Source organism: Plasmopara halstedii (assembly GCF_900000015.1).
Source record: "Plasmopara halstedii genome assembly, contig: Scaffold_2386, whole genome shotgun sequence".
Classification (NCBI taxonomy): domain Eukaryota; phylum Oomycota; class Peronosporomycetes; order Peronosporales; family Peronosporaceae; genus Plasmopara; species Plasmopara halstedii.
Window position 1 is genome coordinate 1,690,228 of NW_020189293.1, and position 14,197 is coordinate 1,704,424.

A 14,197-nucleotide genomic window follows, 5' to 3' on the forward strand; every position below is an offset into this window, starting at 1 on the left:
TAAGTGCATTGGGGCTGCCGTAGCAAAACGCTTGAGGAAGCGTACTTTAGGTCACCGACCTTTCGTTCTTCCAAAAACCAAGAATGAGTTAGCGGATCGCAATCCGCTAACTCATTCTTGGTAATTATTGCCTTACCCAAGGCGACTTAAATTCCAAACTGATTTTTATTTTTCTTTTTTATCCTAATTTTAAAAGTTTGGATCTTCCTATATATACTAAATGTACATAGTAAAATCTAAATACATGCATAACTACTGCCACATACCGTTTTCTTGTTTGGGTGTGGTCTCACCATGCACATCTCGTGTGACACACACACCTGTTTTAGGGTTCGTGTAACCCCGTTACAAGAGCTGCAATGTTGTCTGTTAACTTTTGATATTTCATAATTACCTTCCTGATCTGGATATACAGTAAAGGAAAGATCTTTAAATTTCAACATGGATTCGATTATTATGAGGCAATACCTGTTCATCTTAATTATGTCTATGTGTCTGCGGATGCCGCTCTCTGCGCGGCGCGTGGTGCTGCTCACAGATGTGGAAGGGAATTGGCAATATGTGCGTAATGTGGTGAGACAATCGACCTGTCTGCAACTGATAAAAAGTGGTCAAGAGGAGACGCTGGAGCTACGCGACGATTGCATGCTAGTATTTGGGGGCGACGCTGGTGACAAAGGAGACCACACACTTAAGTGAGAGGAATCTCATGAATCCTTGATCAATTCCGTGCAATACTCACTTTTGATGAAAAATAGGTGCTACGAGCAGCTCGTGCATCTAAAAAAACGGCATCCAGACCGAGTGATATTACTCGTGGGTAACCGCGATGTGAACAAGATGCGATTTACATCGGAGCTTAGTGACACTGAAATTAACTCGTCATTTTTGTCTAAAGGTTGGGACTCAAGTGTAATTGCAACATAGCAGCTTTTCAAACGAACGTGTAATTATGTATAGAGATTTTGGAGGGTCCGGAATGGGTACCCATTGACAAACGTGTTACACTGAAAGAGTTCTTAATCGATCAGTTAAATGGTAAGGATCTTGATGTAAATGACGATACAATTGCAGCAGCTAATACAAAGGCGAACCGGCTAAAATGGATGCTGGAGCACACTATGGGGGCTCAGGGGGACTTTGAGCGACGCCGTGCTGAGCTCAAATCGCGTCAAGCTGTTGATCTCACGGAAAGCGTACCGGACGAGAGCGTCGTTACGTCGTATCTAAACAGTGTGGAGATGGGAGGTGTGCTGCGCGAGTACTTACTGCATAGCAGTTTGGCATATGTGACGCACCAAACACTGTTTTTGCACGGTGGTATCATTAACGGCAACCAGAACGCCAGCTTGTCTGCTCTTGATCGAGTTCCCGGTGAATCTTCGACGCATCGTGGCTCGGTTCAGGAATGGGTGGATAGGCTTAATGCATGGTACCGAGCTCAAATTCAGGAATGGATTAGATATCCAACTTGGAATGAAGACCACTCTTCACGCGGCGGAGAAGAATTGCTCAAATACGTACTACCTGATTATAGTGGTAGCGTTGTCACGGGCCGACACCTTTTACCCTCAGGAATGCCAACCCCAGTTTCTGATGAAACTGCTTCGCTACTTTCTGAAAGCGGTATCCGACATGTGATCATTGGGCACACACCTCATGGTAATTGCCCTACGGTCGTGAAGCAACCCCACCAGCAATATGATAACTGCGCAGTAGACGGCAGGAGTGATCTCAAAACATTTAAATCTGTAATCATGTGTGATACAAGCTATAGTGATACACATGCACCAGACAACCGTGGAAGTGCCGCATCAGAAGTGGTGGTGGACAATACAGGACATGTAACCATAAATGGCGTGTTGGAGGATGGACGGCAAATCAGTTTTCATCCAGACGAAGATTCTTGGGTTGGTCGATGGTTACAAGATGATACCATGGTAAAAGCACGTTTTTCTGACAACGATGAGCATGATGAAGCATCTTATCTGGTTTTTCGCGTGGATAATGGTTATTCTTACACTTACCAGTGCCGTTCAATCACAGAATTGCAAGAAATTGGGCTGAAGAAGTGATTGCCAACGCAATGATTGTATTTGGAGCTAACGAATGCATCTCCAGGTCTTTGCTAAATAAAAAACATACATAAAACACTGTTGATGTTGATCATATTTTTAAAAAAGGGATGCTTTGGTCCTTGCTCCTTTTGAAATCGAAAAGTTTGCTCTGGATGATTGAGGGTTCTAGTAAAATGAAGCCAACCCTTTTCTTTTAACATCTAAGCTATTTGAAAACATCTACCATTTGACAAATTGTGGTTGTAGAAAAGGAAATATTTTGTCGGCTCTTTTTCAATTTGTTGTAGCAATAACGAATACAGTACGCATCCACTGAACTCAATAGGCATAAATTCAGCAGATCAAATCAAATTGATCACCAAAGTCCGGGCTTAACGACTTTTTGCGATCGTAACATGACCTTTGCATGCACATTATACAAACAGCAGTCTATCCTCATACTTTTGTGTTAATAAAAAAAAATAAGATCTAGGGGCTATATAGTAAATGGTAATGTAATAGATTAGATTCTGAGTAGGTAGAGTTTGTAATCATCTTTGGCAGGCTTCAGAAAAAACGTGCTCACTGAAAGGAAGTGTTTTATTCTCTTGTTCTTACTTACCCTCTAATAGTAAATATCATATTTGCTCTGACAGAGCCTGCAGTATGGTGAGACCTAACGCACGCAGCTCGAACCTTACCCACGACCAGAAGCGTCTCATTTGTTTGCATGCCCGGCAATTTCCCAAGACGACGCAAGCGCAACTTGGCCAGTGGGCGAAAGAAAAGTTTCAACTTGATTATGTGCCATCTCAAGCCGCAATGAGCTACTTGCTAAAAAAGCGCGCAAGATTTGAACTCGTGACGGCCGAAGGCCGCGACTACAAAAAGTTTCGCACCGTCAAGTGTCCACAGGTGGACTTGGCACTAGCAGATTGGTTTCTTTATTGTCAGACTCGACGCTTTAAAATTCCAGGAGACCTGGTACGTCACAAAGCGCGAGTCTTTTACGAGCTTTTGGCCCCACAATTGTCTGAGAACGTCACTAGCTCCCCACCACAGTTTTCCAATGGTTGGATGCATTCATTTATGAGTCGACATGGCTTTAGTTTGGGTGGTAGCAAAGGCAATACAAGAGATCGCACATTGCGGATGTTGGAAGACTCGTACGGTCGACCAAAATTCGCAGTCGAAACCTTTGTAATCTCAACGCCAAATCATTTCAAGGCTGCCGTAATGGGTATCGCACCTGAGAATGTCTATTGGCTACATGAAACGAAACTATTCTACGCGATGAGTCCCGACAGGCAGGCGTTACCCACTGGTCACCACCCAGATAAAAAGTTGACGATGTTACTTGCGGTCAATGCTGACGGTAGTGACAGACTCAAACCTTTGTTCGTTGGGCCACATGCATTGCCAGAAGATGACAGTATGGAAAGTGAAGAACTTTCATATCAATTCACATGTAATCACAAGGCGTGGATGCCACCGACATTGCTACGTAATTGGCTTATGGCGCTGGATTGGCGTATGCGTGTGACCGATCGTCATATTGTGCTTATCATCGACTCGGTCTCAGCCATGAGTGTACAGAAGACAATTTTGTCGAATGTAAAGATGCATTTTATCGAACGCAATCACGCTGGTGAGTTGTGTGTGCGTCCTTTGGAAATGGGGATTGTATCATCAGTCAAACGTCGATATCGCTATCAGCTATTAGACTTTGCGCTTGATCAGCGAGAGGAGGGACAGGTGAATATTTATGACGTTCCGCTACAGAAAGTAGTTAAGTGGCTCGCACAAGCCTGGCGGCAGATCCCGCGGTCGCGTATAATGGCTGCCTTTGCGAACGTTGGCGTAGTGGTGACCCCTGAGACTGAAGCAGACATTGTGCCTGATAATCGTTCTGATGATCGACTCGATGCACAGATCCAAGCGCTTTTGAAGCGTTTAAAGCTCATTAACCCCATGCGATTGATCGAAGTAGTGGCACCCAGTGCTGAAAGAGCTTGTGATGAAGATTTGACAGACGCTGACTTTGCTGACGCGGCACTGCATGCATCGCAAAGCTTAGAAAGTATGCAAAGTGGTACTGATACTTTGACGTGTCATGCTATTACGTCAGCGACCGACCTGTCAAGTCGTTCAACCATATTTACAAGCTCAGACGCCAGCAATCTATCAAGCAATCATCCTGGTTATGATCAAGGAAATCCAGACTCACTCGATGAGTCTTGGTTGGCTTGGACTGTGTCACAAGGTACTGCTATAGCTCCTGTTCGACAGCCTATTACTGATCTCGAGGCTGTACAGACGACAATTCGATTAGCTACCGATATGAATTGTGACTCTACCGTCATAAAAGAGCTCAATCGAATACTCAATGAAGTTGCCATTATCAACTCATCTCCGCTCACAACTCCAAGCCAGATGACCGACCGAGTGAGTCGTAGCATATGTAAATTTCATTACGGCGTCCCCACTCGACGTCTACTGTAGCATAGCGTAACCCAATCTACGGACCTTAGGATACAGACCAGTTCAACCCTTTTATTGGTTAAAACTGATAAAAGAAGGTTTGACATAGACGAACGTTCTGGATCATCTTGATCGTGCTGTGAGCGAAAGGAAGTCTAGAAGATGTCGCATCGCAAGAAAGTGTTGCTCAAGCTGATCATTCTAGGTGACAGTGGGTGCGTCATATTTGCGCTGTTTAGAATCAATGACGCGCATTTCAATCATGTTGAAAATGGTTGTATCCTTGCGCCAGAGTGGGGAAGACATCGCTTATGAATCAATACGTGAACCAGAAATTTAGCAACCAGTATAAGGCCACAATTGGAGCCGACTTTCTTACCAAAGAGATCATGTTGGACGACAAGCTTGTGACGATGCAAATTTGGGATACTGCTGGTCAAGAGCGTTTTCAAAGTCTGGGAGTGGCATTTTATCGAGGCGCCGACGCTTGTGTATTGGTCTACGATATTACCAACCCCAAGGTGTGCAAGTTTGAACAAGCGTTGCTTTCTATTTGGTAGCCACTAAATTTTACATTCTTTTCAGTCGTTTGAAAAGTTAGACTCGTGGCGTGACGAGTTTTTGGCTCAGGCAGGGCCAAGAGATCCAGATGCTTTTCCGTTCATCGTGCTGGGCAACAAGGTGGATAGGGAGTCAGATAGAAGGGTAAGAGTATTAATTGTTAAGGAAATGAAAATGGAAGAGCTTTTGTTGATGCTTTGTGATGAAGGTTCAAACGCAGAGAGTCCAGGAATGGTGTCGCTCTAAGAATATCCACCAAGTAAGTAATTGTGTAAAATTTTAAATGAGATATTTGGTGATTCAAGTACCTTCATCAAACGAGCAGCCAATTCAACACTTTGAGACGAGCGCAAAAGAGGCGACAAGCGTGGAGGAAGCTTTTCGAACGATCGCTAGCTCAGCCTTGCTAAAAGGCCAAGATGACATGTGCGTTTCGGCTGGCATTACTCCAATGGAAGCTGAAGCTAACGTTTCTCATTGTTGCTGCTGTAGCTACATTCCAGAGACAATTGATCTTACCAGCACTTCGCTTAAGCGTGAGAGCTCTTCATGTTGCTGATGGTGGCACCTAGCTGCTGTTTTGGAAAATTGCTTTATGATGGCATTGGTCAACACTTAGACACTGAGGCAGCAGTAGCAAGATAACTACATGTAAAGAACGCTATTTTAGCTTAGTCATCAAGGTGTTTTCAAGGCTTTCTGCGTTTATTTGCGTCAGTTGGTGCTTGCTTTGCTGCCACAGATGATATGCCTTCGACCACTGTTTTTGATGACCCCCAAATTGATCTGCGCGATAATAAAGGTACAAGGATTCCAGTGTTCTTCTTTGTCAATGCGAGGTGCTCTGCTTCCAGCTGCTGTCGTCGGATCTCGACTCGTTTTTGGATGACACGTTTTCTCCAGCGACAGTAAAGCTTCAGCTGAGCTGCACGCTCGGCAATCTCGTTTACATCGTGGGTTGGCGGCACACGCTTAGGCAAGCCGATTTCATATCGCCCCCACTCTTTCAGATCTACCTCTTTTGCTTTATCTGTTGCCAGCATATACTTTTGCAATTGTTTCTTGCTTATTTCTTGTAAAGCAATCTCCCGCTTGAAAAACGACAGCTCAGATGCGACAACGTTAGGGATGCGTTCCCGATGTAGGTGCAAGAAATCATTAAAAGCTGCGCTCATGTCAACATGTATGAGGTGTGGTCAACCAACCATGGTTTTAAACATTTGTTACCTTTTCCGTGATTCACAGGTTGAGGCTTGGTATACTTTTTCACTGGTGATGACAGCGACATTTGTTGCACAGATGTCGCGAGTTTCGCTTCTTTTGCAGCAATTGTGCTCAGCTCTGGTAATTGACAGCGTTCAGCCTGATCAACTTGATAGTCCACGCAAACATCAGCACTCTTTGGGTCACCACAATTACCATTATCAGTGAGACAATTAGCGTTTGTGCGGAAGCTCATTTAAGCGGGCCAACTGTAGGATTTAGCACGTAAATGCGACTTACACAACGGCTCAATAACCGCAGCTTTTTTTAATGTATTCCAAAATCGACAACTCCAGTCCTTCACATGCTTAAAAATATGAATGTCTACCGCGACAAATCTATGCTTTCTTGGGGTCTTTGAAATAAAATGGATGGAATGAAATCAAGCCGCTGCTCCATGCAACGCTTAAGAGTGCTCCGTGTTTAAAAGTTGAGGCAAATGCCAGCCTTAAAGGTACACCGGCGTTAGGAGGCCCACGCAAAAGTCCACTAGTGATGCAATTAGTGACAACACGAGTATAAGAATGTTAAATGAACATGGGTGTCATGGTAATCTGTACCTGCGAGTAAAAATCAAAAACGGTTGCCAGGACACACTGAAAACAGCGACTAGCTTTGATGTGCCAGGCTGACAAAGTCCCTGGCCAGATGTACGATAAGTGACTGCAACTCGTGATCCACTAGGATCCCAGACGATATCCTTAATCTTGCCACCGACAATGCTACATTAAAACCATACGAACCGAATGAATATTAAGGCGCATAAAAATTAAGATTTACAGTATCAAACGAACGCAGAGGCGCTTCGGTCAAGTGAAAAATGCTGCATTTCAGCAAAATCAAGAGCGGGGGAGCTTATTTGGGCATCTGTTATCGCACAAGAGGAGTATAAACTGAGTCGATGCACAACTTCATTGCAGCATATTACTTACCTAGTGAAGGAGGACAATTTTGAAAAACATATGGATACAGCAGGGTGCTGTTACGAAGACCGACAAGCAAACAGCGTCCATCGTTCGACCATCCGCAACCCTGATAGATGTCACTCATATAATTAGCGAAATAATCACACGATTTTTTGTAAAGCTAAGTGACGTGCCTCGGCAGCGACCTCCCACGTCTCTCTCTTCCATGTCAAGGTCTCCCACATCAAAGATACATCAGCTCTAGCATACAAGATAAGTAAGAAAATAATCGTCATGAACTCATACGAACGACAATTACTCGGTAGTCGCGAATAGATATGCGCTATTTGGAGACCAATGCAGTGTCGACAAATTGTACGAGCATTGCAGCACAGTACTTCGCGAAAAGATTACGTCAAATAAAACGATTTCCTTAGATCCTCTGTAATACGCCGCCAACAAGCTCCCATCTGCGTTCCAACAGACATGACTAAACCCGGTATTGCTTGGATGCTTCAAGATCTCTAGCAATTCAGGCTCTTTTTCCTTTACTGGAACTTTCCAAAGAAAAATCCCTGTTTTACATGCAACAGCCAGCGTATTGCCTGTAAATTTTCCCCATTCGATGCTGCCGATGTCCACCTGCTTGGGATGTTCAAGTACTCTAGCGTCCCATGATGCGCTCTCCACATGATACAGAGTCACAACACCACCCGATTGAGCCACAGCAAGCACGTCTCGCGACGGATGCCAGTTTAAGTCAATGATTGTCTCGTCATTCGAGCTCCTTGCTGACTGCTGCATATCCAGGTCCTTATCATTCGATGTAGCCTCCAGTAGATTTTGCATGGCACCCCCAGCAACTTTAATAACGCGATTAAATACTAGCAACTCATCATCCAAAAGGAGAGTCTTCATCGCGTTCAACGCGCGCTTTAATAGTCTCAAAATGCCCGCATCCAGCTCTTCGACTTGATCATCGTTCAATGACTCACTCTGACCGATTGGACGCGGTTTAAAGATGGTTACACGTGCCGGTGAATACACACGACCACCGCGTCTTATAAATTCATCTCCCACGCGCGAATCACCTTTTTTTGAGACGTTGTAGAGCTCGCCATTCAGCTCGCCCAGTGTCACAGCATCCTCATTTGGTAGGATCCAAGTCATTTTGCGAAATGTGTATAAATTGTGTGGTGCGGAGTGAATTATATATGAATGTCCCGCAATGCGGGTGGAAGTGATTAAGTCGGGCAATAATACCAGCACTGCATGGGTTTCTGTCGCTACGTTTGACGCACTTCATGCTGTATGGGGATGTTACCTGATGCTTAAATGCTGCGAACGGCATCGATCGCGAGCATTTCGCTTGGAAATTGATGAAAATATGGAAGATAGAGGCACAAAGGTTCAAATTGACCACTGGCCGATGTGCAATGAAGATGAAAATTTAAGCGGAATTTGCAGCCATAACGATACGATAGAGGTACAAGTTGTTGCACCGTCGAACATGAACGTTGTGCAATGCTTGGCATTAGCCCCATGGCATGGACAGCAGATTAAGCTTACACTTACATTTATAAAAAGCTTGTTGCGTGGTCGAATCTTGACGGGTCGAGCTGGATACGTTACCCTACAGCGTGATGGGATGCAGTATGGAAATTGGATCTACGAAGGATATTTTCGCGGACACAGTGGCGATAAAGCAGAGGTATTTGATGGTGGGGTCGTGACAGACCAGACTTTGGTATTGATTTATCCTTCAGCAATGTCACTACCCACAAAATTGCTAGCAGCAAAGCCAATATATCAGCCTGTTGGGATTCACGCTCGTCAATTTCGAGATCTTGTAGCCATGTCGTTTCAACATACATCGTTGTTGTCATTTGAGGCTGCTGTCCGGATCGCGCCTCATTCATTGCTGCTTCACGCACCAAGCGGCGCCGGAAAATCAACACTAGTGCATCAAATTGCAGAGGAGATGGGTGCAAGTTTGCTACTACTGGACGGTGGGCTGTTGGCATCTCCGCAATTGTGTATAGAAGACTTTTTTTCTGCTGCACTGCGCATCCAACCTTGTGTACTGCTGATTGAGGATATAGAGTTGATGTTTCCTCTGACGATGGATGAAATCAAGCACAAACTTGTATGTCAACTTGTGAAGTGCATCGAGTGTATTCGTGAGTGACTTTCAGTTATTTTCTTATCTTGTTCAGAGCACTAATTTGATCTCATCAGAAAAGGCTAACATGGCTCGCGTCGTAGTCATTGGAACTGTGTCACTACTCAGCATGCTGCATTTAAAAGTGCGGCAAGCTTTCACTGAGGAATTTTTTCTCGACGTAGGTTATGTTCGTCAGCGCGTTCTACTTCGGTCAATAACTAATTTGATCGTCATTTTGATAGGTTCCTGACAAAATTTGGATGGTAAATTTACTCAAGTCGTTGCTACCTCCATCAGAGCTACTGCGCCAAGAGTTTCTCATGTCGTTAGCGGTTCGCTACGGTCAGAAACCAAGTAACATTGTGTCAATCGCTCAAGAAATTTGCACGCGTTTATCAAGAAAAGATAGCCAACACATTGGTATAGAGACGATGGAATCGGAAATTGCGGCTTCAGCACGCCAGATCTCCAGCACCAGCAATCATGTTGAAGCTGTCAGATCCTCAGTTCCATCTGTCTCCTGGGAAGATATAGGAGGCTTGGAGGATGTTAAGCAGAGCTTGATCGAAATGGTAGTGTGGCCGTTGGAAAAACCGCACGTCTTTCGTCGCATGGGAATTTCTCCTCCGTTAGGGTTGATACTGCATGGCCCCCCAGGCACAGGCAAGACGATGCTTGCAAAAGCAACCGCAAAGGCAAGTGGATGTAACTTTCTTAACTTGTCAGCTAGCGATCTCATGAAAGCCGAATTTGGTGAGAGTGAAAAGGCGATCGCTCGTGCGTTCGACACCGCCCGAGCACTTAGTCCGTGCATGATTTTCATCGACGAGTTTCAGTCGCTGTTTGGCAACCGGTCAACAGCGGGTCAGACCACATCTCGGATGATTTCTCAGCTGCTGATGGAGCTTGATGCGTCGAAGGCAGTATCCGATGATAGCAACATGCATGCCTCTGATCTTAGCTTGAGGACTGTTGCTGGTCGCATTTTTGTCCTAGCTGCAACTAATGTTTTGACCGCTATTGATCCTGCATTTCTTCAGCCTGGTAAGTGCTGTGTGGATGATCTGGCTAAGATACACTGCGTTTTATCGTTTCGTTTCCATTTTGTTTAAGGTCGCTTCGAAAACGTTGTGTATGTTGGACTACCTAATGCAAACGAACGGAAGGCCATTTTTGAAATTCAACGCAAAAAAATGCCATGGAGCCAAGACGTTGATCTTGATAAACTTGTCGAAGAGACAGATGGAGAAAACGCAGCGTCACTGATTGCATTGTGTCAAGTTGCAGCAATCCAAGCCATGCATCGAATACCTCCAAACGCTCCCGAAGTCGAACAGGTACGATATATTTCGTGTATGTTTGACTATCTAGACTGATGTGGCTGTTGGTGGCGCAGTGCATCGGAATGGTTGATTTCGTCTCTGCATTGGCTAAAGAAAATTGCGATATAAAATAATCTGCCCACCACATAGACAATCTCAATGCTGATAGAATTTTAAAAATGCAACGCGTGTTAGTAGAGGCCGGTAGGTTTCAGATGTGTCGACGGCGATCTAAAAAACTTAAATTTCAAAGCTTGTATATGCGAGCAGAGCCGTTCTTACATCAGAAGAGAACTGAAGCAAAGACAGTTCGCCTTGAAATACCTCCGTGATGCGATATATTCCGCTGTCAATACCTGTGCACAAATGAGTCCATAAGCAGACCGAGCAAGTATCGTCACGATATCAACGCCGTTTACCTTTTGCAAGTGCGGTAGCTTGTTGCACATAGACGTCAGTTGCAACGCTGCCCTTCAGACACGTTTCTAAATACGCAGTCAAAGAGTTGCGGCAATCTACGAGCGATGAAAGCACAGCGGGAATAGCGTGCTACGATCGACAAGGTTAATTGCTCAAAGGATTAGCTACTCACGGACGCACCAACTTTAACCAGAACTAAAGTCGTACCTGAACATATCCCTGCTTGTCTTCGGCACGCGAGGCACAAACTAGATGACAAAGCAGCGTCTCTGCCGTGTAAACAACTTTTACACGCTGGAACACACGTCGTCGTGCTTCTTCCAATATGAAGCGGCGATTAGCGAACTGCAGCTTTGACTCGAAAAAATATCGGATGGATGACTTTACACTGGAAGACGAGATACGAAGATTTGCTAGATGGGGGTAATGCTGAAGCAAAAAGAGTGGATGCGCATCTTGATGTAAGTTCAAAAAGCGCAGTAATGTTGCAACGGATTTTTCAAGAGCCAATGCGCCGGTCGGCGAGTCATTCTTCGGATCGCCTTTTGTTTCCGGTAGCGCATTCAGCAGCTGTAACATCAAGGTAAACCCATCTACAACCGCAGTTGAGGAAGTAAACAGCGCATTCCAACGATTCCAGGACGAGAAAAGCGACTCTCGCACGGCAGCGTCGAATTTACATCCAGTAAGTAAGTTGTCGAATTTGAATAAACTGTCAAAAATTTCGATATCTTCCACATCTGCAGGAGCTTTTATGGTTTTCTTGTCCGAAATTTTTTTCATAGCCGCCTCTTTTCGCTGGAGCAAACTTTGAGAATACTGTTCATCCAGCGGCGTGGCATTCTGTCGGTCGACCACATTTTCCGTCGCAAACAACGCACTTGCAACATCACAATTATTCAGCTCCACAGCTACAAGTGAATCCCACAAGTTGGCAGACTTACTGAACGCAGCACCTACCACCTGGTGACTCCCACGATATAGGAGAATTCTGAATACTGAAGTAGCACTGAGTATTGCCAGATTTTCGAGGATACTCGTTGTCACTTGAAAAGATACTATTGATGTGTAGAGTGAGAAAAAGCTCATTTCTGCCGCATTAATCTCACCATCACTGCTACCACCGAACAGATAGCTCAAAGCGTATCCCACAATATACACAAGCATTCCACGACGTACTGCACGCACCACATTTCGCTGCATCTCTTTAACAAATGCTGTACGTGGTTCCAACACAAACGGATCTTCTGCCAAACTGTTTTCGATTAGGACAAAGGAAGTGAATGCTACGAGGCCACCGGCAACTGCAAACGATTGAAAGTCTACTGAGATTCCGGGGCCGTGCTCCATACCGTAGTAAAGTACGAGCTTCCATGCGTACGAGTGAATCATGCAAAGAAGCAGCAGCACGGGCAGCTGTGGCTGCTGGCGCACACGATTAACAACATCCACGACAGCACAGACGGCAGCCTGGAACCCTCCGCGGACCGGCTCCCCCGACGCTCTCCGGGGCATAGGTAGCAGTACATACCGAAGTGCTATATGGGAGACTGTAGCGATCCACAACGAGACTGTTACCAATAAAAACGCAGTGAAACTTGAGAATCGCAGCGGAGAGAGCAGCGGAACAAGACAGAGCAAGAACAGAGGAAAGGATACGGCGCCAAAGGCCGTGAGCGCCACCGCACGTAAAGTTTGCTGCAATCGTTGCTGGAGATGCGGATAGGGGACATCGGAGAAGCTAGAGGAAGATGCAGCTCTGCTTGTGTATAACTGCAGAAGTGCGTATAGAACCTCGAGCGAGTGCGAGAAACCCATAATTGCTAATTATTCTGATGGCGGTAACAAATTTGTGCAAACCATATGATAATCGTAGCACCTCAGAGTTTAGAAAAATATAAAAGGGATTCATTAATACCTTAATGTATACGTCTTCCTTTCCGGAACAGGATTTATCAAGTCACTTTAACGGGTACGCACTGTAGTACTCTACTGAACAACATCCTTACACACTTAATATAAATAGGTGTTGGTGACCTTACATAAGACCTGAATATCGGTATTTGCGAAGCTTGCGGTGCGTGTGGGCAACTTGCTAACCGCATGCAGTGTGGTTGTACACTGTAGATTGTCAAACAAATATTTTTAGTGTCAATTCAAGCTATAATTTATTCGATAAATATCACAGTTACTATAAAAGCTAATAATGATACGAGCCATCCTCCGTACTTTGGTAACGCAAATTCTTAGGGTCAACCTTCCTTTGCAAGGCAATCCCGTTGCAGTCGCGGCACTCCGCAATGATGCTGGAGCACGGAGATTATACCCTGACTGCAGCGGGGCTGTTGTAGCTTGGCGCTTGAGGAAACGTAATTTAGGTCACCGACCTTTCGTTCTATACTTAGAACAATTACGAGTTAGCGGATCGCAATCTACTTACTCCAAGAGTAATTATTGTCTTACCCAAGGCTAATTAGCTCTTCCGGTAAAAATCAAAACTCATTTCTATTTCTTTTTTATCCTGATTTTAAAAGATTAGATTTTCCTAAATATACTATACATATATATAGTATAGTCTAAGGACACGAATAACTACTGGCTACCTAGCCACATACCGTATTCTTGTTTGGGTGCACTCACACCATGCACATCTCGTGTGACACATACCCCTGTTACCAAGGTACGTGTAACGCCGTTACACCCTCCCCCATTAAGCTTGAAAATATTTACAGCTCCAATCGATTATTGCCTCAACGAGGCTCGCGTGTCTGCTAGACACTGCAATTTGTTGGAATGAAACGACTTCCTTGCTCAATGAGCCCTGTGTCCACGACACGAAAGTCACCAAGTCTCGCTGGTTCTGACAGCGAGCACGGGTGGAGCCCAACTTCGTCTCCCGCACGCGGTGCAATGTCGGAGTGTGCTTACGGGGCACCGGGGGATGTACATCCAAGGCTCGATGAGCCCGAGCGTCGCGCTTTGCGCACGCTATCAATGACGAGTGACCTCGTTGAGGATGTGGAG

At 45.0% G+C, this 14,197-nt stretch overlaps 7 protein-coding genes across 7 annotated transcripts; 4 read left to right on the forward strand and 3 right to left on the reverse strand.

The window, feature by feature from the left end:
* Positions 1-483: 483 nt before the first annotated feature.
* Positions 484-2,075, forward strand: PHALS_03799 (uncharacterized protein; the record flags this gene model as incomplete). The annotated part of the gene is made up of 3 exons (XM_024718084.1): positions 484-695; positions 759-898; positions 961-2,075. 3 exons carry the CDS (start codon positions 484-486, stop codon positions 2,073-2,075), a joined length of 1,467 nt encoding a protein of 488 aa, XP_024583518.1.
* Positions 2,076-2,723: 648 nt separating this feature from the next.
* Positions 2,724-4,559, forward strand: PHALS_03800 (ars binding protein 1; the record flags this gene model as incomplete). The annotated part of the gene is made up of 1 exon (XM_024718085.1): positions 2,724-4,559. One exon carries the CDS (start codon positions 2,724-2,726, stop codon positions 4,557-4,559), a length of 1,836 nt encoding a protein of 611 aa, XP_024583519.1.
* A 141-nt stretch (positions 4,560-4,700) lies between these two features.
* On the forward strand, positions 4,701-5,658 carry PHALS_03801 (rab7 family gtpase; the record flags this gene model as incomplete). The annotated part of the gene is made up of 6 exons (XM_024718086.1): positions 4,701-4,753; positions 4,831-5,059; positions 5,124-5,243; positions 5,308-5,358; positions 5,425-5,525; positions 5,592-5,658. 6 exons carry the CDS (start codon positions 4,701-4,703, stop codon positions 5,656-5,658), a joined length of 621 nt encoding a protein of 206 aa, XP_024583520.1.
* A 130-nt stretch (positions 5,659-5,788) lies between these two features.
* Positions 5,789-6,558, reverse strand: PHALS_03802 (uncharacterized protein; the record flags this gene model as incomplete). Its single annotated transcript, XM_024718087.1, has 2 exons — positions 5,789-6,264; positions 6,327-6,558. The coding sequence occupies 2 exons, from the start codon at positions 6,556-6,558 to the stop codon at positions 5,789-5,791; spliced, it is 708 nt and encodes a 235-aa protein (XP_024583521.1).
* A 142-nt stretch (positions 6,559-6,700) lies between these two features.
* PHALS_03803 (WD40 repeat protein) lies at positions 6,701-8,437 on the reverse strand (the record flags this gene model as incomplete). Its single annotated transcript, XM_024718088.1, has 6 exons — positions 6,701-6,851; positions 6,923-7,084; positions 7,157-7,229; positions 7,295-7,394; positions 7,462-7,528; positions 7,587-8,437. The coding sequence occupies 6 exons, from the start codon at positions 8,435-8,437 to the stop codon at positions 6,701-6,703; spliced, it is 1,404 nt and encodes a 467-aa protein (XP_024583522.1).
* Positions 8,438-8,495: 58 nt separating this feature from the next.
* On the forward strand, positions 8,496-10,887 carry PHALS_03804 (atpase aaa; the record flags this gene model as incomplete). The annotated part of the gene is made up of 5 exons (XM_024718089.1): positions 8,496-9,447; positions 9,506-9,609; positions 9,674-10,475; positions 10,545-10,768; positions 10,828-10,887. 5 exons carry the CDS (start codon positions 8,496-8,498, stop codon positions 10,885-10,887), a joined length of 2,142 nt encoding a protein of 713 aa, XP_024583523.1.
* Positions 10,888-10,993: 106 nt separating this feature from the next.
* On the reverse strand, positions 10,994-12,991 carry PHALS_03805 (Nucleoporin protein Ndc1-Nup; the record flags this gene model as incomplete). The annotated part of the gene is made up of 3 exons (XM_024718091.1): positions 10,994-11,109; positions 11,173-11,302; positions 11,381-12,991. The coding sequence occupies 3 exons, from the start codon at positions 12,989-12,991 to the stop codon at positions 10,994-10,996; spliced, it is 1,857 nt and encodes a 618-aa protein (XP_024583524.1).
* Between the last annotated feature and the right edge of the window lie 1,206 nt (positions 12,992-14,197).